This window comes from Athene cunicularia, assembly GCF_003259725.1.
Source record: "Athene cunicularia isolate RWA chromosome 21 unlocalized genomic scaffold, athCun1 chr21_part1, whole genome shotgun sequence".
Lineage (NCBI taxonomy): Eukaryota > Metazoa > Chordata > Aves > Strigiformes > Strigidae > Athene > Athene cunicularia.
In genome coordinates this window covers 4,279,166-4,303,334 of record NW_020799127.1, presented here as the reverse complement: position 1 = coordinate 4,303,334, position 24,169 = coordinate 4,279,166, and the positions used below count along the sequence as shown (strand labels likewise).

At 39.7% G+C, this 24,169-nt stretch overlaps 1 protein-coding gene across 2 annotated transcripts in view; it reads right to left on the bottom strand.

Moving 5' to 3' along the window:
- Positions 1 to 9,262: 9,262 nt before the first annotated feature.
- CTNNBIP1 (catenin beta interacting protein 1) overlaps positions 9,263 to 24,169 on the bottom strand; it is a 32,199-nt gene continuing 17,292 nt past the window's right edge. Inside the window, exons 4-6 of one of the 2 annotated variants that reach the window (XM_026862854.1) lie at positions 22,782 to 22,903; positions 22,214 to 22,304; positions 9,263 to 11,051 (exon numbers count right to left, since the gene is read on the bottom strand). In XM_026862854.1, coding sequence (XP_026718655.1) covers positions 10,993 to 11,051; positions 22,214 to 22,304; positions 22,782 to 22,877 — 246 coding nt within the window. In that variant the 5' untranslated portion in view covers positions 22,878 to 22,903 and the 3' untranslated portion in view covers positions 9,263 to 10,992. The remainder of the gene's footprint in view (positions 11,052 to 22,213; positions 22,305 to 22,781; positions 22,904 to 24,169) is intronic. The other variant, XM_026862856.1, reaches the window with a different exon arrangement.

The window sequence follows — 24,169 nt, the reverse complement described above, 5'->3', positions numbered from 1 at the left end:
GAAAGGAGGTTAAACGCTGACAGCAAACTGTCCTGGAGTGGGAAGGTTGTGTTAAAGAAATGGAATACTGTTCTGGGAACGTACTGAAGATAAACAGAGGTTTGTTTCTATCACTGACTCAGCCACTGACCTACCACCAGCAGGAAGACAGCAGAATTCTGTTCAGTGGCTTTTGTGCAGGCTGAATAGGTGTTAAGAACATATTAACCTTAAAAGGGAGCCAGCAAAGAGCTGTGTTGTCTTAAAGCCAAAACAAATACACACTCAGAGCTAAGGCTCATGTACCCAGCAGAACCAACATCGCCATGGTCTGTACTCAGCAGGAGGGGAAGGATGTCCCCCCCTACCCCCAAACAACCTCATATATGTAAGTGAATCCATGTGATTTAGAATAAATACCCCATCCCCACATGTGCTGCTTTAATACGACCATTAGACATTTTTGACTCTATGTTTTCTTCTATTCGGTGGAAGAAAACAAAACATTTTTAGTGAGTTCTTTTGTAAAGGTTATATGCCCACTTCTTCCCTGGGATCAACTTCTGCTGGACCCAACATGCTCTCGAGGACCACGCTACTACCTAGATGAACATTCAGCAGCCATGAATTTCCATTCTGCCTGTCACTTTTAACGTTTTGAGTTTTCTCATTTTCGGTATAGATGGTGAGCCTCTGATGTAAGACTTCTTACCTTTTCTCCTTCTGGTCTATCCACTATTCTTCTCTGTCTGTCAAAAGTGGAGTGGCTGAGTAAGTGGAATGACACACCGTCTTCTGCAAAGGGAGCGGGGCCGGGGGGGGCTGCAAATCCCATGTTGTGTTCCATGGCTGAAGTACAGCGGTTTGCACTGCCTTCTAACAGCACACGTTTCTCCATGTTTACTGCTGCTTCAAAGATACATTGTCCATTGAGTGCAAGTAAAAAGCTTATGAGATGAGACAGGCGTATCATCCTGTCTGAAGCTCAGCTTACACAGGCAGCTTCCCGCAGCGCGAGGAAGAGCCTCTGGGAATGACTGATGTCTGTGTAACATTATGTTAAAATACAGCTCAGGATAGGTCAAGTATTTATTGACCTGATCTAAAAATTAGTCTGAGTGCCCAGTTTTTGCTGATTTGAACAGGATGTATGTGACAACAGCTAAAATTCCAGAGGCTCTGCAATGACTGAGTCCTCCTCAAACTGAGCAAGACGCACAGGAGCTAGTCTTTCTGCAACAAACAGGATAAATAGAACAATGTGACATCTTCTGCATTTGTTAAAGCCATGATTTATGTACAAGATTATCACATGTGGTTCTACAGTCCCTGAAGTAGCTGCATAGATGTGGTGGTGCAGCTCCCCTGGCCCACGTTACCATGTCAGGAGCCAGCCAACATCGTGCTATTGTCTTGGCTACCAGTGCAGTGAGCTGGGACGACCTGGCACTTCCTTGTCCTTTGTACAAGTGCAGTGAGCTGGGACGATGAGCCCTCCCTGACCGTACCCAAACTCCTGCTGCCTGGGAACTGTATCTATAACTCCAACAGCCTGGATCGTAGCCTGCTCTGGAAGGTACCAGAATTACCCAGCAAGAATTGTGGCCAAAATTACAGCCAAAGTCAACCGTCTCATGATCCTATAAATAACAATCCAAAGTCAGACCCTTTGAGCTCTCCGTGATCGCAGCAGGCTGTGACCTAGTATTGCCCTCTGAGCTGGGACGCCTCTCAGAGCAGATTTCACGAGGATTTTGAAGAATATAGGTTTCACAGACTTCCAAGATTGTCTGCTGGTAGATGCCAACAAAGGAAAAGGGTTTAAGATCACCTGCTGACAAATGCTGACAAAGGAGGCGTGAGTAATTCACAAGAATTAGATTTCACGACGTTTCAACAGTCATTTGGTACCAATAATTTACTCTCATGGGTTAACCTAACTATCTCTGTGTGTGTGAATGTCTGCGTGTATGTATTTGATTTGGGAAACTCCACAGTGTAGATGATAGCAAATGCTATTAAATCACCTTTATAATCAGATTATAATTAAGTAATGCTAAAAATCATTCAACCTAGTCTTGCAGTTTATCATAACAGTGTTAATAAATCTTGAATTGCTGCTACTTAAAAATTGCATATGAGCCATAATCACTCATTCTCTGATAAATTGGCATAATAACTCAAGATATTTTCCTTACGCTTTGCTTCTATTCTATTAGACATAAACTGTTGACCAAGGGTGGGACTAGGATTGGATCTAGCTGCACCTAGACTCATCTCTGAGAAGGGCTTTGCAAAGCAAGGGGGTCCAAGCTGAACCTCATGACTCAACAGGAGGGTCTCCCTTACCTTTTTATATCTTCAGTCTTTGCATAAATAATTTTAAATCGATCCTAACTTGATTTTCCTTTGTGTATTTCTTCTGTGTAGTAAAAAGAGTCAACCTTGCCATCAAACTTTGTTACATCACTCTTTTCCAAATTCACATTAAAAATCAATTTTACTAATACCTTTGACAGTGATTCTTTAAGTGATCTAAAATGCTTATCTGCAACAGCAGATTAGTTTTTGAACATTTTCTAAAGTAATGTCACTAGTAACCAGCGAGACATCTCAGCTAGAAAAGACTTGAGCAATGAAGGGGAAAAAAAAACATTAAATATCTGTGGAACAGCCATTTTTTTCAGTGAAAGGCACACAAAGCCCCACATCATACACTAGATATGCACAAGAGAGTTCAGCATTAGAACATCTTCATACCCTTCTCCCTCAAGCATCTCTGCTCCCTTTGCTGCCCAGCTCTCATTCTGCCTGACAGCTCCTTCATCACAGTATCTCTGCCACATGCATAAAATATTATTTAACCTCCAGCACAGAAGAAAACGCATTTATAACCTAACTGGGTTTTCCCCTTTAATCCCTCTCTTCCCCCCCTTACTGCTCCCCCTCTCTTTTCAGTAGCTCTAAGCAAGAATAGTGCTAACAACCTTCACATTTATTCAGGTCCAGACAGGAACCAACTCTCTGCACTTTGACAAGATAGGAGACTAAAGAAACAACACACATGACCTCTTCTTTCTGCCCAGGTGGCAGAACGCAGTATCCATCAGATCACAAAAGCAGCGTGGCCTCTCCCGCAACGATGTCAGTTATGTGTCATTTTAGAATTGCAGAACCAATCTAATTGTGGCTGAAGCTCAGCTTAAGTCACTATCCAATCCTGCAGATTCAATGTTGCTTATGATCCCCGAGTGATCTCTATCTAATAGTATGTGTGCTTCAGAGGTATTTTTGTGGCTTTCATCTACAGCAACCTGACACAGTTGAATTTAATGTTCCTCCTGTCTGAGCTGAACTCAAGGTGTTGACTTTAAGTTGTAAGCACTACCAGGTCTAGGATCTTACTATGGCAAAGACCTCATTCTCTGTGATCCATCTCACCAGTACTTAAGCCAAGGTGCTTTTTTGAGAAGCTCTATATTGAAATCTCTAAGGACAAAGGATGTTCTCTATAGAAGAGTGAGCTGTGAATCTTCACATACATAGCAGCGTTACCATTCTTACTAGAGCAGGTACATATCTGAGCTGGACAGGTTTTGGTGCCTGCAAAACCCTGAGAAAGCCTTTCTTGTTTATTACTGCTGTGTAGTGCATCTAAACACTTACCATTTATCTAAGTGTTTCCCCCTTCTTTTGACAATGGCACTGAAAGTAAAAAGATTTCATTTAATTCCCTGTGCTGCTTCAATCATCTGACATCTAAAATTCACTACATTTAAAGAGAGGAGGGGGGGAAAAAAAAATCAAGCAAAAATAATCATGTAGCTACACTAGTCAGGATAAATCCAAATGTCCCATTTAGTTCCAGAAGACAGTGACCTCAAGGTCAAGGCTGAGCTAAAACAAAAGGCTCTACTGTCCACCCCTATGGTACAAGCAGCTAAGCATGCTTCTGAACCAGCATGCTGCACAGTTCCTTTTAGAGGGAGACTGTGAAGTCTGGTGCTGCTGGCGAGGCAAGTCAAAAGCTTAAGATTCTGTCTAGTTTAATTACCATCTTTCTCCAGGCTCAAAGAAGCTTATGAGAATACAACAGTGAGGCAGAACCCTCCTCTTATGCTTCCACCTACAGAAATTCATCCATTCCTGACCTGCCCCTATCTTCCTCCTCACACACCCCAGAGATTTAGCAGGATCCCACCATTAAAAAATAAACCACAGAGTACAGACTCTGTTGTGAACTGTTCTACTTGCTCGAGAAAACTCCGTGCCTAGCTGTGACAGGCATCAGGCACACACTCCAGGCACTGATCCGGCAGCACACAGCTAATGTCTGTCTGCTCTAGGCACTTGAGATCCATGACAAAAGACTGAAGGGAAATGCTTGGCTACCACTGTCCATTCCACTCACGTTCGATGCAATTTACGCTGTGCCCTCTGATTAGGAGATCACAAGTACAGCTGAAAATGGATTACTGTGCATAGTCAGCAGCAACACAAGCTTCTGTGTCATTCCATCATCAAGAGACTTCCTGTGCTCTCCTGCTTCATGGGACAAATGTACAGACATAATAAATAACATCCAAAGCTGCTCCCTTCTGAAGCAGCATCCCTCCCCTGACATCACAGAAACTTCCCCACCCTTCACAGTTAAAAAAACCTAAAGCCAAACCCCAAACCCATCAGTGACAAAGCAGGGACACAATCACAGTCTCACCCTACACTACAAAGATGACTAGCTCCAGTGCCATACTCCCTTGCTACTGTACTTGAACACAGGGCTCCTGTTTGCAAACTAGACGTGATTAAGCTGTTTCAGTTCCAGTCACAAGTCTCTCTGCAGTCTTGGACCACAATTATGCTTTTAGCTTCTCTGAAGGAACACACTAAGGGCAGGAAACAAAAGCAACCTTTGAGCTCTCGTGGCAGCTTAAAACAAAACCCCACAGGGAGCAAGGGTTTGAAGCCACATTCTTACTCTGGTGTATCTCTACATCAAGTCTTAATGTGAACTTACAGTATCCATGCTCACCTCACAAAATTCCACTCATTTAGGGAAAGATATTTTCAGAACAATCACCCTTGTTTCTTCTATCAGCTGGAATATTGCACGCATGAGGAGAGTATCAAGTTATGGCCATATCTGAGAAGAACAGTAAGAGTACTCTCACTTCACTGCAGAACAGGAAGGTATTTTATGGGACAACACATGGACTGCAATGTAAACTGCAAACTCTGCACGCTCGAGTAACTTAATTGTGATTTATCTTCTGAAACTTGAAATGAGCTATACAAAAGTAGTGTGCAGTGCAAGTAAAACACAGGGAACTAACTCTGCTTGGGGCTAAAACTGTAACAGCTAAGGCAAGAACACTATTAAATAGCTATCTAGCTAAATGGGTCCCTAACAGTGCAAGAGTCTCAGCTCAGAACGTAGATGTAACCTTAGGCTTCAGCTCAACCAACTTAAAGTAACAAGGTTAATCAGAAGTATTTTACAACCTTGGAAAAAAACCATCTGTGTTACTCACAGAGTAAGTAAAAGGCCTTTTTCTCTGGGGGAAGGTGTGTTGTCCAAAGACAAAGGTGTGTTGTCCAAAGACTCAGGTAGCAATGACACACACACGAGGGGAGCCTGCTTGCTTACTCACATTGAGTAAGTGTCTCCAGCTACTCCCATCAAGGGCACAGACAGGATCATCTTCTGACGCTGCAGGGATCACTGCAGCTGCAGCTGCATCAGAAAAGGGCAGCAGTAATCATCTAAGGTGAACAACTACAGAAAACTATAGATGCATCAGTCCACATCTGGACTGGAGTTAGTATTGTTAAACAAAGGCTGAAAGTTTCTTTTCTGAGTTTCACAGGCCTCTGGTCACAGATTAGCATTTAGCAGCAAGGAGAGTTAACCTAGAAAATGTCAAGACAGCAAAAAGCTCCGTGCATGTAACTATTACATGTTGATACATGAGGCAGCTTGTAAGCAGGCCAGGTTATAAAGCTTCAAAAAATTTTTTTTCTCTTTTCCAAAATAAACAATCCCCAAAATTGAAGTGCTTCAGGCTACAAAGGAAACCAGCCAGGTTGTTTATAACCTACTGCTGGAATTCTGCTTAGGGCAAATCAGCTGCAAAGAAAATGAAAGCAGAACTCAGAAGACAGTAGGTGATTTCTTTTCTGCCTTTGTATGGGAACCTACTACAGTCTGACAGGGAACACATCCAAGCTCCTCTCTTACCCTGGTATGGAATAACATCACTCCTCCTGGTTATACAGAACTTTCGTATTTGTAAAACTAGGAAAGGAATCAGTAACGAGGAGGTTTAAAGGGAAACTGTAGTATAAAGTGTCTGTATTGACTTGCTGTATTTACACAGCAAGTCTAAGGCAGATCTGGAAGAACCACAGCAAGCCAGTGACCATTTACTGCTGCTCTGAAGAAGTCACAGATACACAATCTGCAGGATACAAGCGCTATGGTAAACTCATCATGCTACACCTGAGACTGTGGAAAAAAAAAAAAAAAAATCTATCCATCAGCACTATGCCAGGCTTAGAATTACCAAAATTTGACACATTTTAACACCTTTAAAAGCTAGTTTCCTGTGATGGCATTCACATTGCCTGTTTATTGCAGTAATTCATCCAGGCCTAACTGATAGAAGGATCCTTAACACTAGTCTGTGGCAGAAGGGGAAATAAAACAGAATATTTCACCTGAAAAATTAAAGAATAGATTTTATTTCAAGTTGATGCTGTGAACAGGGAAGGATCTGCCCTGCATACAACACACAGTGCAGCACTGAGTGACAAGCAGGTCCAGTTTCATTTGAGAGTTGAGTAGGTTGATGCTGAGACTGGACATATACCATGTTGCTGCCAGTTGATTTAAAAATCACCTGCATCCAGGAGATGTCCCACCAAGGCAGCAACTGTGCAACAGTGCTCCTGTTACTCTTACACCTAAAACAACTATTCTGAAGTTTTAACAAAGCTTCTTAAAAGCTCTTTATTAACAACTAAGCTTTGGAACACCTTTGTTACTGATGAGTAACAGTGAGGAAGAGATGCTTACTCACTAAAGACTCTTTCATAGAGACTGGATACAACTGAAGATTTCTTAAACCTCCAGAAATTGTTCTCACTGCACTGTTGGTTTCTGCTGGTCCATGTCCCATGACCTTTTTGCTATCAGCTCTCCAACAGAGTCCTTTAGGAGGCAAGAGACTGATCTTAAATGTAATCCAAATCACACATTCCCCTCATTGCCCAGGCACTCAGTATGTCTTTTAATAAAATAGTTTTTAACACATATTATATACATTTGACTAAGAGCTTTCAACTTTTGGCCTTCATTTTTTTCTCTTCCATTATAAACCACTGATAACTCTAGACATGGCACTGCTCTGTTCTTGTAACAGATTCTCAGTAGATGTAAAAATTTATCCCACCTATGAACCCTGAAGTTTTATTCACCTCTTCTATAGGTGTTAGGGGTCTTGAAATTTCATGGGCCATTTAATCTTTAGCCTTCACTGGAACTATTTAGGCTGCTGGTGAATTAGAAATATGGACCTCATGAAAATGAAACACATTTAATGGTAAAACATTAGAAACTTTCACACAGGCCACCGTACAGCCAAGAGAAGGAGACAGCTTAGATAAACTTAGAAATAGAAACAAAAAAAAAATCTGAAGAGTTTATTTTTATTAGTGGTCCAACTCCTTTCAGGCTCCTTCTCAAGTGTTGCTGTGTCACCAGCTCACATGTTCTGTTACCCCAGGGTTTATTTTAGGACCTGGGAGAATCAATCTAAAAGGCTATGTGAATGGTGGAGTCTCATTTTCATTTACAGTGGGCAATGCACACAGACACAATGACCTACCAACAATTACAGCAATTGCTACCCATCTGGAGGTAGATGAGAGGAGTAACTGATTCAGCTCTGAATCTTTTCCTTAAGCTCTGGAAAACACTGTGTGTTAGCAGAGGTAGGTGATAAGCTTGGTAAGAGAAGTACAACAGCACATTCTGAATATCTAAAGGAACATGTGTCCCCAAAAGAGCACCCAAAGGATGTATGCTTTTGTGGAAGAAGCCTCTAAAGCTTTTAGCTCCCTTACTGAATGCCTTAAGCACTATTCGGTTGGTAGTTGAACAGCCTTTTCTGTTTACAAATGGATTTTGCTTTAGATCTATACTCACCTCCGACCTCTAAAACATTGCTTTTTTTTATTAGTAATGGATGCTTGAGAAGGCAAAAGCATAAGGTAGAGAAATTCATATGTACAATAAACAGGTCAGCCATGCTGGTGTACTCTGTGCAAGTTTCTCTACCTCCCAGTTAATCCAGGCTCCACAGTGGTAATAGCAATTCAGTTTTCATAGCAAGAAGATAACTACTTAGAAATATAATTCCAGCAGGATATTGGAAAGCCTTCTGTTCCACTACTGTCTCCCTGATCTACATACGATCTTCATTAAAAATCTTCCAGCCCTGGTTTAAAGTGAAGAAGTCACCAGTGGGAAGAGGGGAGAGCACACAGGTAACAAAGCAGGCACAAATATTCTCAAGAAACAAATACTCCTCCAGTTTCTGAATCCCAAATCATGTTGTTACACAACACATGGCCTTTTTCTCAATACATCCTTCTCAACATGTTACTTAACACTCCAAGTTTAGAGTCTACATGGAAATCTTCCATAAAGGTAAAGAAAGTATTTCCCATTTGGTGGATTAGTAGTATAATAAATCAGTAAGAAACAAGAGTAGCTATTAAAAACTGTATTTCCCCCCCCCAACAGTTACATTTTTAGTGAAAAGATTAAACCACATAAACACTTCACTTTTCTCCTTGAAAAGATTTAACAGCTCAGAAATGCCATAGATACACATGGAGGATGCATGTTAGCTTGACAATGACAGGCCACCACAATCCAGCCCATTCATTCCAGCCAGCAGCCTGAAAACACAGGTATCCTCTTAAATTAACCCTTTAAGGGCTGCTACCCTTTGCACCAAAATCAAAAATAAAGTGTCTCTCAGGCAACAAGGTCAAAATTTAAAGAATGTTTTGGGCTCATTCCTGGTTTATTTTAATAAAGATATTTCTTAGCTGGCCCCAAACAGGGGTAAAAGATTCACTTCCATGTTGAACTTTACAAAGATCCAGCTGAATCAAAAGGATCTTTTTCATAAACAGATGTACAGTTGTTCTCATTACAGAGTATTTATTTGCTCAAGATAATTTCCCCTCCTCGTGCGCACAAGTCCGTTCTTCCTTTTGCATACATTCCATCGTTTCTCTCACACTTTTTCCCCATTCTGAGAACGTAACAGCATCCTGTCATCATAATTTCTTGCCATGAAAATGGTCACATTGTCACAGTCAGATTCTGGAATTGTAACTTCAAATAATTAACAATATGAAAGGGACCAGGAACAGGTGAATGAGTTCTGCTTTAATAGAGTTTGAAACATCTTCAAGTCAGTGCAACCCACAGGAAAATCTAGAAGTATTGTAAAAATGACCTGCACATATGAGAGAAAAAAAAAAAAAAGAAGTGCTAGGTTTTCGGCAGCAGTGCTAGAAATTGTATGTGCAGATTCCTGAACAGTCAGTGCACTTCAGGAATTCCACTGCAGGTTTTTCAGTTTGTAAATGCGTGTGTGTGTGTTTCAAGGCCCTGCAACTACTAAGAGAGTAAACCTGAGAGTGTCACCTGTACACTCACTACTGGGCAGCTTAATGCAGCGCTACTGCCTCTTGGAACAGTGCCTAAAGAAAATGCTATTAGCTTAGGATCCAGGTAATTTCTGCGTCACCGAACAGTTGCAAGGAGCCAAACCACATACAATTTTTCAAGTGACTAGAAACTTAGTTTATTAAAGCCCAGTGCAAGTTGGATTTAAGTTAATGATCATTAATTTTTCCTTATGTGAGAGCTAGTCTTGTGCAGCAATTAAAGGGTTAAAGTGGAACTCTATTTTAAACACGTTCACATATCCTCTATACAAATTTGGCAAATTCATGTCACAGCCATAGATCTCATTCTTGCAATTCCTGCAAAATATCTACAGCTCCTCTGTCAGAAGCAAAGAGAGAAGCCACCTGAACAGCCAGGTCTACCAGGAGTTCATGGTACAGCCCAGAGCAGCACAGGACAGCTGGCCATCTCCGTGTTCCAGCTTGAACAGGTAAACTTATTGAGCTAATATGCTTTCGACACGTGCTCCCAAAAGAGCTTGAGGCCACAGAGCAGATGAGTATGGAAAACCTGATTGCATCAGAAACACTGCAGCCAATAGGAAATCAAAACCATGATTTCAAAGCCAATCAAAAAACCCAAACCAAACCCAAAAAAGCAAGCATTTATGTGTGTGTAGATGTAATAAATACTGCAAAGCACATTTTGTCTTTTTCCCCCCAAGTCAGTAAGTATAAAGAAATAACCAATGCACCAAAACATCAGCTGTCTGCAATGAAAACGTCGAAGTCAGCAAAACACCTGCAAGCCAACTGAAGAGAAAGCATTTGCATTGTCAACCAACCACAAGCTGCTTCCAGTTCTATGCAGCCAAATCAAACCCTCTTCAAATTCACAAGTTTGACCTAAATAAGCACCACACCATGAAAAGCTTCTTTAGAAGTTGGATGTCAAGAGACTTTAAAATATAAAATAAAAAGCAAGATAAAAGGTTTTCATTGGTCAAGTTTGAAAAATTGTCTTCCTTTAGCCAATCACAGCCTGTCCCTTTGAGCCAATCAAAAATACACCGTAAAGTTTGTCCTTAATTAACACAGCCCAGCTGAGTAGCAAAAACTTACAGGAATAGATGGCTGTGAGAGGCATTCTGAGGGTTGGGCAAAGGGAAACAAAATTACAAAGGAGAAGGAATACCAAGGAACAATTAGGGTGGGCAAAGGAACTTATTAATGCTCAGCCATCCTCCTCTATCTTCAGGAATCTCACTGTCCTCTCCAGTTCTGTGTCGTTCAGGTATCCTGTAGTTACTGTCTTCTGTCTTCTGTCTCTGATCTGGAAAATGCCATCACGACATCCTCAGCACCTGTAATAACAACAGATATAGGAAAATGTGTGCCATAATTACTTCCTTTAAAGAACAGTGGATAGATGCAATACCCAAACTGTCCTTCTACACATCCATAAAATCAGCAGGAAAAGAAAAAGGATAGAAGGACGACAAAGCTGTGTTTTCTTATTTTTCTGGGACTGGAACCTGAAGTGGTCTAAACATTTCAACAGTAGCTTTAAAACATGCCTTTGCAAATCTAAGGCAATCAGTTTGTTTTTAAAAGAAAACCAAGAGTTCCTTGTCTTCCCATATTTCTAAGAAGCAAGACTTAAAATAAATTCATAGGATTGTCACCACAGGCACATAATTTTTTTTTTCCCCTGTGAAGTCTGGCACTGCATGAGAGACTTACTGAACTTCTCTGAAGTATGAGTAACTCAGCTGTTCAATAAAACTTGTACTGCCCTATGCATCACACTGTCCTTTTTAAGTGACATATAGATATTCTTTAACTTTACATCTAGATATCCATTACTCTTTGTTTTTAAGAATAAAAGTTATTTTAATAGGCCAGCTGAAAGGTTCCCACCTCCCCCCACTGAAAAATCACTTAAACACCCTTTATAAGCTAACACGTCTTCAAAATGTTCCATTCTCTAGTGGAAGTGCAGTATTTTCTTTCAAACTGAAGGCTTCCATTTGCCCAGGAAACAGATACATCTTTGCTAAGTAACGCTTTTATTCCTAGCCTGAAGAAATATCTTCCAGAAGAATTCATTGTGTGGACTTTCTCAGTTATTGGATTTTTTTTATTTTTTTTTTTCAATAGAGGCTATCAGCTGTGTATAATTACAGCAAAACTCACGTCCCCTAAACACAGAAAGATATTATTACCTTCCTATAACCATCTCCAAGTCTTTGGAAACTTGCGTGGTCTTTCAAGTGGGGATTTATAGTAGAAAGACCTGAATGGATTGAGAATCAGGTCTGATAAAGGCTTGTAAAGAGCATTCCATGCTCAGCTTTCATTCTTCAAAAAGATACTTTGAGATCTTCAGAAAAAATAATTCATTCTCTGGACTTCCTAACTATAGAGCATGGCCTAAACAGGCACTTAAAGAGAAATATCTTCAGGACAATATGGAAATAAAATACATCATACAGTAGTGTCAAAGCAGTAGTTTAAATCAATATCTCTAGTCTAGACAAGAACTAGAAAACAACCCTGAAGGGCAATATTTTGAGCGCAATATTTTTAATTTCTGGTAAAAAAATTAGATCCCCAAGAAAGTCAGATAAAAGGAAACGCTTTCTTTCATCTGTAGATCCTCTAACAGCATTTATCTAACTGATTAGAAAATATGATGAATCCTTCAGTCACGGTCTACGTAATTTCTAAAAATTATTTCCTTCATTCAAATGATCTTAAGTGCTTAAAAAGTGCAACAAATTCACAATGACCCTTTTGGCCTTCACTGATTAATTTGGTCTGTTTGGGATAATTTGGCTTAAATTTTTCTTCAAAGCTTCTATTAAAGGATTAGATAACAAAGTGGGAAGTGCCAGAAGCAACACCCACTGCCTGTCCCATTCAGGTAACTGCTCGGCTGCAGAGAATTCTCTTATTGGGGTTTGGAAAGTTCAAATTCAACTTGGATGGAGCACCAGCATGTAAAAACCCTCCACAGTTTTTTTTTTACCTGAAGCACATCAAGAAGCAGATTTCAGCTTTGTGCCCCAAGCAACTTCTGCCTATACACCTGCATACAAAGAGGACTAATAAAAATTCCTCATTTGTTATATGAATTCCATTTCTTAGTTATCTAATTTGTCCTTTAGCTGTAATATAGAAGGAAAAGCAGCCAAAAAACATGGGAGAAGAGAAGGTTGTAAATTCCCTTTACTAATATCCTAAAAACCTAAATCGATGCTTATGAAATGCAACTACATTTATTTTTGTACACTTCACAATTTGTTATACATACTCAAAGGAGACAATATTAAGGACCAAGCAGTAGTTTGTTTTTGATATGCAGGACCCCTATCTTATAGAACTACATCAAAAACTGCTGTGATGCACCCTCTTGCCAATACTCAGAAGCCCTGCAGTCATCTCCCTTTTCATCTCCCCCACAAATTGTTTTTTCCTTGCTCAAAACCTAAATGATATCTATCACTAGGATCCAGTTGCCATGTTGAGGTTTGTTTTTTTTTTTTTTAATGCATAGGAACTACTACTAGCCTCTACAAAAAGAAGGATTTTATTTGCAAGGATTCTGAAAAGCATTTCTAGGCTAAAAAGAGGAGCCAGTATTGACACTTAGAAGCATTAAGAAAGCAAGTGCATATGAAGCACAACCTGTGCCACTATTTTACATGCATTCCCCCTTTAAAGTCAAGGAGGCTTTGCTATGCAAGTGCAGAGCAGCTGGAGTAGCTTAGCAACCACAAAATCACAGATGACATCACATTAGCACAAGAGATGAGCTGGATTACTTAACAGATGTTGATTGTTTTCCTGGGGTCTCCCCTTTCTACAGTCTAAATATGAAAAAAGAAAAATCCTTACAAGCATCCGTACGAGTTTCAAACAGAAAAGGAAACTTCATTCCAGATAATCATGCAACCCCAGAAACAGAGAGGCTGGTATTTCTGCCCATCCGGAACAATTCCAGCTTCCAGCACGGTTCCTGCGCGCAGCCCACCCTGCCGAGCACACAGCCCTTTAAAACACATGATGAGCAGAAATAGCTTTTGGCACAAAGGATGCCGGGAATTCTGCACTTCGCTTTGGCTTTCACAATCAAAATAGCTATCACTGAAGAGCAGGTTCACACTCAGACAGCTCCTGTTCTAATTTTCCAGGCCCACCTGGCACAGCTTCAATAGCAGTGCCACTGTCAATCTGAACCTCTGACAACTTGCCATTTGCCTGAACTTTGAACAGGAAAAGAGAAGGAAGTACAAGAAATACAGCTTGGCAATATAACAGGAAAAGAGTAAAAGCCAAATTTTGAAACAGCATTCTGTTTGGAGGAAAAATCAAGAGTACAATAAAAAATACCGAGTGAAAGTACGGAAAACGCTTGAATACCTATAGTATTACTGAATTACTGTCATCTTAAGGGAAGAAGCAGAAGAGTGGATGGAGAATGGGTCTAGAATTCAAGATTTTGGTCTTTCACAGCCAAAGCTAACTGCACCTTCAGTGTGCAGTACCCTTGTTTTACCACCAATGTAACTACACTAAGTACAGTTTTAAAAGTTACTTGAATTTGTTAATAACGTGCAGGTTTTTTGGTTTTTGGTTTATTTTTTTATCATAACGTCATCAAAAAGCATGCTCCCTCTGTGATGTTCTTTGGCACTTTGTATTACATAGTTTCCCATATGGTACTTTTTAAATTAAAACAGGGAGTCAGTAAAAGAACCAAGGTGGGCAAACAATTCCTTAAGGAAAGATTCTGAGTTCTATTTGAAGGGATAATAATTGGGCTGTAAAGGAGATGACAACTGCACTTCTCAACGGTTGGCCTTTGCACCAATTTTACTTAATACTTTCATGAATGATCCTGGAGAAGTAATCTTATACTAATGAAATCCGATGGCAATACAAAGTTACAAAACTCTGACAAAACACCATGGAGCAGCAAAACAATATACAGAAATGAACAGGGCAGAAGCGAAGATCAGAGGTGGCAAAAGGGGTTTAGCTATTCATTTGAGAAAGGGAGAAAAAAAATCCCAAAACAATAAAGATTAGAAGTGAGGTATTTCTATGTCTCATGGTACCATTTTAAACAAGATGAGTAAAGAATGAATTTTATACATAGTTCTGAACAGTTTTATTTCCCGCTCCCTCCTCAGTTACTTTTGATATTCGGTAGGACCACCAATGTTTTTGTTTGCAGGAATTACATGGAACTCAGCATTTGCAAGAGCCGTAGGCAACTACCTTTAGAAAGACATTTTGATCTATCAAAGGTAATACCTTCCAGGTAGGCAAGTAAGTGGGTGGGTAACATGAGGGCACAACACCCAACAGAACATCTTGAAGACTCAACCCTACGCTGATTTCTTTTATTCTCCCATTAAAGAGCCAATTTTATCCTTAGTGAGGTGGTACATTATTACAGAGAGGAAGACATCCTTTGTCCAAACAACGGCAGACACACAGAAAGTCCCTGCAGGCTATCAAATCTGATGTGAGCATGAACAGGACCATCTACTCACACCAAACCCGATGGTTCCCAGACAATGTCAGCCCAGTCACTTTCAACACATGTATCGCTGCCCTCTGGGCGCTGCACCTTGTGCCTTTATTTAATGTTCAGTAACAAAAGATACAGTTTGTCTTTGAACACTTCTCCATTCTTCACAAGCACGAGCATTTCCCAGATCAGGAACCAGTTTGTTCAGGGGACTTGCAAAAAGGGAAGATGCCTTCACGTCCTTAAGCCGGGCAGCTAGTTTTAACAATGCCACAACCTCTTGAAGGGCAGTAAGCCCTACTGGTTTTGGCTGAGCATTTCACTGATCTGAAAACAGAATGGAAAACTTCTCTGCTGAACTCAAGTCTGGGTAAGAGCACTGTATGCAAATGAAAAGGATGCTCTCATCAGTGCTTTTGATCTGCCAGAAGTCCCTTATAGAAGAGCATGATTATTTCTGAAGACGTCCTGTGGCAAAAAAACCCTGGGTGACATTAGTCCAGAAAAAGGTCATCCACATTTCTCAGCACAAAAGCAGGTTTTGTTCAAGTCCAGTCCTACAACCTAAACTATCCAGAGCTAAGTGAAACCCATCTAACAACTCTGCTCATTAAGCAATTCTACAGCTGCCTGTGCTCATGTACAAACGCAAACATTTCCCAAGAATAGAGCAGGGGTTTCTGTGTGGTGAAAGGAAAGCAGGGATTAAAGTACTCGTGAATAGAGCTTCCACTGCAGTCCCACTTGGCTCCCACAACGGATGTTTTCTTTCTAATCAAGTAAAAAAAAAAATTGAAAAAGGAGAGCACAGGTTATAAAGTTAAGCTGCACATTGCCAAGAGCCTGCAACTAAGACAATAGGACAGTGAACCATGTTTACTTTTAGCACATCCTTCACTGAGCTTTGCACTTCCAGTAATTAATGTATAGAACAATAAAAAAGGCACACTTATATCTGACCTTCTATATTCTATACATACAACTTTGCTCTCCACAGCTGTCCCTTTTCTGGGCACACATTTCTACACTGAAATAGAGACTTACATATACCCAACAACATACTTCCCATCTTCTTTCACGAGAAAAGCATTAATTGCCACAAACTTTCAGACATGCAAATACTTCTCCCACTTCTGCCTTACACTTTCCCACCCTCATGCTTCCTAGAAATTAACAATAATTGACTGGTAGGCCTCTATGTTCTATCTTAAAAAGCAATAGTGACAGTCTTACCCCACTAACTTCCAAAAAAATCCTGCTGCAATTACGTCCTAATTGCAGGTTTTTTGGATTGCTGAATTTATACCACTTGAACTTGAGTCTTAGCAAGCCAAGATGATCTGAAGGTCAAATGATTTTACTGCACAGCAGTAAAGACTGTACATAGCCACTGAGCTCAGCACATGCAACTGCTAATCAGTTCACCCAAGTTTCAGCAAATTTCACCAAGATGACTAAAGCTAATGCTTTCCACAGCAAGTACTCAGCTACAGTGACACCAAGCCAGTAGGGTACAAGCTGGATTAAAACCACCCTACCTTAACACAAAGGAAGATGCTACCTGATGCATCTAACAGCTGCTATTTCCAAGTGTTCTTTCAATGATGAATAGATACATACACCTGATCTGGTTGTAGTCACCTGAAAAATTAAACAAACCCAAAACGCCTTTAGAGATCAGAAGGTTAAGCCGGTCATGAATTTCTGAAGGTTGCTAAATAACAAAAAAATATATTTTCTTCCCTCAAGATCCTTGTAATACACACATTTCTTCAATCACCTTCCAGCAACTATCTTCTAAACATTAGCTTTTCTTTGAAATTCCCAGTATTAGTATTCTAGTCTGGCATTCTAAAAATACAACATGCACTGCTGAGAGGAGGAACACATTAAAACAAGCATTGTGTTCAAAAGAATAAAACTACACTTCAGTTCTGCACCACTATCTGGTATTTCATGAGCATGGTCCCCCTCCTAACTCCACGAGCTGCCTGGGTTCATTTTTAATGCCCTACCATCCAGAGAATGTTGTCTAACCTAGCCAAGGCATGTGTTCGCATCTCAGCTTTGCCCACCCCAAGGGACCAGCTTTCTTCAAGAACCAGCACGACACTCCTGTTGCTATAGGAACAACAGAGCTGTAATCACCAAGGTCTTAGTATAATTCACTATCATGCTTACTAGCTGCGCAGCTTCCATTTAGAGATTTGCCAGAACAGCGACTTAAGAAAGCCAAGTGCTAGCCTACCAGTTAGAAATGCAAGTGGGAAACAGGAAATAGGGTTTTTATGCAGGAGATGCTTCTGTACATATAACTTTCTGGGAGGCATTTTGCTTGTATTAAAAATAGGTGAGAAAAGAAACCTAATGAGTCTGAGCTGCCTTAGTTCTTGCTGCAATGCAGGGAAGAGACTAGTATGTTAATATCCCAAAACAGCTCATGATTATATCCACTCTCTAGCACATATGCTGGTTGAACAGAGATGCCTTTGGGTTCCTCATTTATTTTTGGAGCCATGAAAACAAAACAACAAATAACCCACAGATGTCAGCTAAAAAGCTCCTTGAGTAAAGAAAAATGCCCTGTATTTTTGCACCTTTCATGTATGTGTTAACAATGTTACAGCAATGATCGAAAAATAAAACGGTGATAAAAAACCGTGAGCATGACATTAACGTTTCATCTCCTAATTAATACTAAATTTAAATATTAAATACTTCTGCTTAGAGTCTTGTAACTATTGTTCAGGCTTGCCTGGGTTACTGAGATCTCATCCCCTCTGCTAGCAGTTCACCTTTCAATGGATAATAAAGTATTTTTAAGACATCAGATAAGCCTCATAACTGTCATGGATGCAACATGGCTGTCTGGATCAGCTGAAGAACAGAATGAGTGACCAGGCCAAAGTATTAATAAAAATAGCTAAAATATCAAGCTATGAATAGAATCCAGACATCTGCATTGCCTAAACATTCCTTGCTCTTGGTGGACTGCAGCCCACGTTAGGGGAAACAACACCACTAGAGAAGTGTAAAGTCAACATGCTGGGGGACTAAGCACTTCCTGAGATTCTGGAATATACTGAAAAGGCAAATAGAGCTGGAATTTAAAAAAAACCCCAACAAAACACCCATACAACAAAAGCAAACACTATTTTAAGACTGGAGTACACGTTCTGGTGACTCAAGATCCCTTCACAGATCTGTTGCTGTAATATATATTGCAGCTATGAATGTAAAGACTTTAGAACACAGACTAGAAACATCTGCACTAATTTCTACTTGATATCTGCTACAGCACATTTGAGTGCCTGGACACATGTCATTATTACCTGATTTACACCAAGATACTCAGTAATGCAAACAGAATAACTTCCGAGCTTCCTGTCAGGAAAACAAGATCCACTTCAAGATTATACAATGGTGGTGCTTCAAGAGTGAAGCTGTTCCAAATACACATTTCAAATGTAAAAGGAGATCTGTAAACAATCCTAACACACAAGTGATTTTGTACATCTGAACTGATTAATTCCTTTTGAAAGCAACATGGGAAATAAAAAGATACAGAGTTTAATTTCTTCTCTTCCTATGAAAATAAGCAAAAACTGAAGGGGAATCTTAGACTTTGGGCTTGCTTAAAAATTACAGAGGTATTCTAAGATGCTTCTTGATCAAAATTAGCAATTAACTTCTCTTTCTGAACCCTAAGACAGTAAGCAGACTATCAGGGAAGAACTTTAGTCAGAGCTATTGTTATTAATAGTGGCTCACTGAAGGCTTATGGCACAAGCACTTGAATTCAGCAGGGACAAGTGTAAACTTCTTTCTTCAATTCATTGTCACATTGCTGAAAATATGTATTGGACACATAGGTTGCAGTGACTCCCTGTGGTCAAACAAACAGACTCAACAAAGAAGCTGACAGATCTTTATCAGAAACCATAGTAGGGAGCACGATACAGCGATAAGCTCAGCAGTCCTACCGCACGTAATTACTTGTGAGGCCACCAGCCAGCTGTTCTAAGACAGTATTTCATGGATGCACAACAAAGAAGAGCATGAAAATTGTAATAGAGATTGTGATACACTTCAAAAATTCTACACCATCCATCCTCTATACTCAAAAAAGAAAACGATCTTCTTGTAATTCTGGAGCCAGACTACAGCATTTAAGTGACACACAAAATTCATTCCCTTTTTTGGAATGAAATGGGGGTATGAAATCAGCTTTGTGCCTTTTGTGTGCCTGCTGGAGGGAGATGACTCTGAAAGACAGGTCTGGGGCAAGTTAGGCTGAGAGCAATCCATCCTAGTACTGGAAGAAAAGATTGTAAAATCCACTAAGTCTCGGTAAGTTACTCCTTAAAAACCACACATTTTAGCTGTTGTTTAAGGCAAGGTGCATAAAGGGAAAAATAAAAAATCCTCCAGAGGAGATTCAATGAAAACATCAGAAAAGTAAGGAAGAAAATTCCCTTAAGCAATCCTGAAGAACACAAAACATTTTAAGTACCTCGGTGTGTGGACCTGGGATGGGGTTTTTCAGCGCGAGATAATGCCATCTAGTGGAGATGGAATCTCCCTTAAGAGGGCAACCAGACACCTACGCAATTTGTATTCTCTATTTCCAATACTTTCATATCGACCCTTCCTGTTTCACCAACACCAGGGCACGGCAAAAGGTACAAGCAGTGAGCCACCACACCTAAGAGCAAAGAGCAACATTACCATAACTGACTAAGAAGCCTGGAGAGCTTTCTAAGGAAATCAAAGTCCTGAGCAATAAATTACAGTTGCTTATGTCTGTACAGCATACTACAGCTTCATCTTTCTCCAAAGGAAAATGTATTTGGCTAGGTTTCCTCGTTTTCATTTGTTCTTCATGCTATTCACTACTTAATCTGGAGAGATGGCATATCTGAATACAAAAAGAAGCAACATCCCTTCCTACTTCTCCAAATATTTCATTATTTTTGTTCTTTTCTCCCCCTACCAAGGAAAGACTTAATGGTCAGACCAACAGGTTATTTATCATTGGTGAGGATCAAAAGTAGATTGTGGCATCAAATCTTCCAGAAAAGACAGTAGTGTCTTGGATCAGATCAAGGCAAGCATCAATAGGGAAAACGTCACTTCCCCCATTATGGACAAGGTTTTAAGACTCTTCAAGGACTTCAAGAAAATGATGACAGAAATCAGTTATCATCTGTTCAAATATGGGACAAAGACAACTTTCCAAATGCTGTATGAAGCTCTTACATTTCCTGTACTGCACGATTAGTGAGCCCAGAAGCAGAGCAAGTAACTGCTGGTCTCTCTTGATTACATTTAAAAGTTATGTCAAAATTCAATTTTTGGAGTCTCCAAAGCCCTCTGCAAAGTGAGAAAGAAAAATTTTACAGATAATAAAACCAGACAGTTTAGACAAGAAAGTCAGATCAAGCTGTGCAGGAGCACAGCTGTACAAAGTATCTGTGTCTCTGCTGGACTTAACATTTTTATTATCTCTTCTTTGCAGGTAATTCATCATGTATTTTCATTGTGAGAAATGTAACTACTTTAAGGATAACACTGAAAAATGCCAATTGCAGCTAAGACAGTCTTTCTTAACTGAGTTGGTCTACCTCAGTTTTTGACAAGAAACTGGCAAATTTTCACTTTAAACTAGCAGAAAAGTTTAAGAATTCTGAGCCAAAAAACTCAAGTTTATCTATCACCATCAATCCCCCAGCTATGTGAGGAATGAACACACAGGCTTATAACTGAAGAGCAAGTCTGTGCAGGTTGTGTTTCTAATGGTTTTCTAAATGTCTTAGATCTATATTAAATTTCTCCTCAACTCAGATCTTTCTGGCATAAGTAGCCTTACAATTTTCCTTCAATATCAAATTCTACATTATGAATGTAATCTGGCACAAGGCCTATGAAGGGGAGAAAAAAAAAAAATTCTGAACCTAAATGTTTCTGAAGAGATTAGTAGATTCAGAGTAACACCACACAATTGTTTACCAAGACTTCTGCAAAGCATTCACACAAGCAGCACATACTTCATCCCCTTAATGGGAATCTAAACAAACCAAAGTAGATTTGCAAACGTATTCCACATGTACTACGCCTGTCTGGGAATTATTTACATTGTGCAAATTAAAGAAACACAATGGGAAACAAATCCCTCATATTGCTAAACTTTCCCTGTTACTCCGCTGAAATAATAACTTTGCACTTTACTTCCACATTCATGGAAATGTGAAAAACAAAAGATGTTGTTAGATGATTGCATTTTATTTTGTGAGAGAAGCGTTATCAAGCAGCTAGAGTACCTAAATTATCATATGCATAACAAATTGCTTTTGTACCTTAGAAATCTGTAGCTACTTTAATTTTATTTTGTTACAAAACACCGAGTTTGAAGTGTACAAAGAAAGTGCTTGCCACCCCCAGTCTTGTTCCTTTTTAAGCACACATGTCCTGTTTAAGAATATAAAAATGTAGATGAAAGTCATCTTATGCAGAGGATCCGTACTGAATACAGTAAGACACAGGCAGAACTAGCAGACCTATGCACACCTGAATTTAACTTCACCCACAAAGAAAAAAAAAAAAAAAAAAAAATCAGGTTAAAATTTATTTCTATTTAATGCATTACATAGAGTAGGAAGCTATATACATGCACTTAGTTCAGAGGACTTTGGCCATCAATGTCTTGAGTTATCATGCAGAATAAGATGTTTAACAATGCTCGACATCCTATTGAATCTTAGGTATAACCAAGACTGACTTTATGGGTTAAAATAAACCCTGCTATTGAACAGTATACTCCAGTTCTCTTTGAAAGATTACAGCAGGCAATGACTTGCATATCCCAGATTGCAGGATGGGTTTAAGTAGGTGGCATATTATTACAGAAAGAGACCTATATTTGGTATTTTCTGAGACTGTTCTCACCGATTAAATAACCAAAAGGCACACAAATCCAGTACTCACCCTGATCAATCGAGTGTTGAGGAAGCTGGCTAAGTTGGCTATTCACTACACCTGCGTATGTGCGCAAGAACTCCTCTTCACTAGCAGTCAGCTGGAAATGTACAAAGAGTCAGTCAGCAAAAGGAAAATGAAGACAGACTGAAGATATTATCTCCCTCTTCCCAGTAATAAACATCATAGTTGCCTGTATTCTACTCTTCAGCAGTTCAATCAACTGTTATTTGTGTATGTCATCAGCAAGGGCACAGCAGCAAACTGGTACATCATGCATTCATGGAGAGATTCAAAGTTGCATTAAAACACCTGCTTTATTTTGCTGGTTTTCCAATAACGAAACACTTTACTGCATATAGAGAAATGTTCAGATGCTCCAATTTAGTTTCAGGCATCACAAGCCTCATAATATTTAAGCAAAAATCAATTGTGTTTAGCTGCAGATAATGGTTAAATCAATGATGGCTAAAACAATTCAGCAATAAAACCAGACCACCATCTCAGTAAGACTATCCCAGCCACTACAATATTGTCTGGAAAGCCACAAAATATGGGCTATGACACTGCATCTTACATTTGATCCCATCTTCCTCAGCATGAGTAGGACTCTCACTTTCTGCTGAATATACATCTCCTCCGGACTCTTTCCGGGGACGCCCTCACGGTTCATTCCCCTCCTGCCAGCTCCTGGATTTCCTGAAGTTATAAGATCAGAAAAAGACAAACTAAAATAGGTAACGGGGTATAATGGGAAAAGTTTCATTTCCAAACTAGCTATTTTTCACCAGCGAGACCACTTAAGAGCCTGGGAGAGTAAGGAGTCACATGCTTCACCAGAGAAATCCTTGAAAATTTGAACAGCTAAATTGGGCCTTACACATGCAACTCAAACATTCAAAGAGGCTGATGTTCACATCCCTACTAGCTCGTTATCTGTTGTTACATTACTGCATGAGTAGAAAAAGAAAATGCTAACAACTAGATGAGAGAATCACCCTGACAGAGGAGTCCGTGGTTTTGGTTTTTTCCTCTAAATAAGAACGATCAGCATGAAAACAGGATGAAGAATGCACAGCCATCAAGCCTGCAATGGCTCAACAAAAACTGGATGAACTCTAAACTCTTAAGTCCTTCTCCTCTCTCTTTTTTTATATCATATAAAAAAAGGCCACTGCACTTCTGTAAAATTTAATAAAATTTATTAAATGGTTTTGGAGAGAAAGAAGAGCTAAGAGGAGCAGCGAAGGAGTAGAAGTGATCATCCTTTCTCATATCATTTAAAAGCTGAAGTCTTGCTTTCCTACTTTATTAAAAAATAATTACGTTATGGAATAAACAGACTATGCTATCTAAATTCTATAGCACAGGACAGGATTGTACTTTGTTGTCTGAGTACCTGGTAATTATTTAGGTTCCACAATAGGGTGTTTACCCAAAAAAAAAAAAAAAAAAAGTTGTTCAAGCATACTCTTCAGCTGCTCTGTGAAATTATGTTGGACCATGTTTATTAAGTTAACAAGAGTAAAAACCTTAACTTCAAATTTAGAAAATAATGGTACTTCAAATAGTACACTAGTACAGCAGCATAGCCAACTCAACTGACCTCTGAGAAGTACTGTGTGCTGGAGAAACAACCCCCACTGAGGAATCTGTGGATGGAGGTGTAATCACGCCAGCCACTCTTCCGCTGTGCACAGCTCCGAGAAGTGGCTCCAGAACAGTTTTCATACACAGAACTGGGTCTGATGCTATACTAAGCTATAAATCTGCTTTCCTGAACCTTGGTAACCAATGGAGTACACTACACGAGGCATGCGTAGTGAATACTTTATCACAGCAGGTTCAAACACACTGGTTTCCACATAATGTTTTCCTGCAGTCATTGCCAACCTCTCCCCTCACTTTATTTTCATTATTACTTTTAAGGGAAAGTAATCTGGGTGTGGAAACAGTTTAAAATTA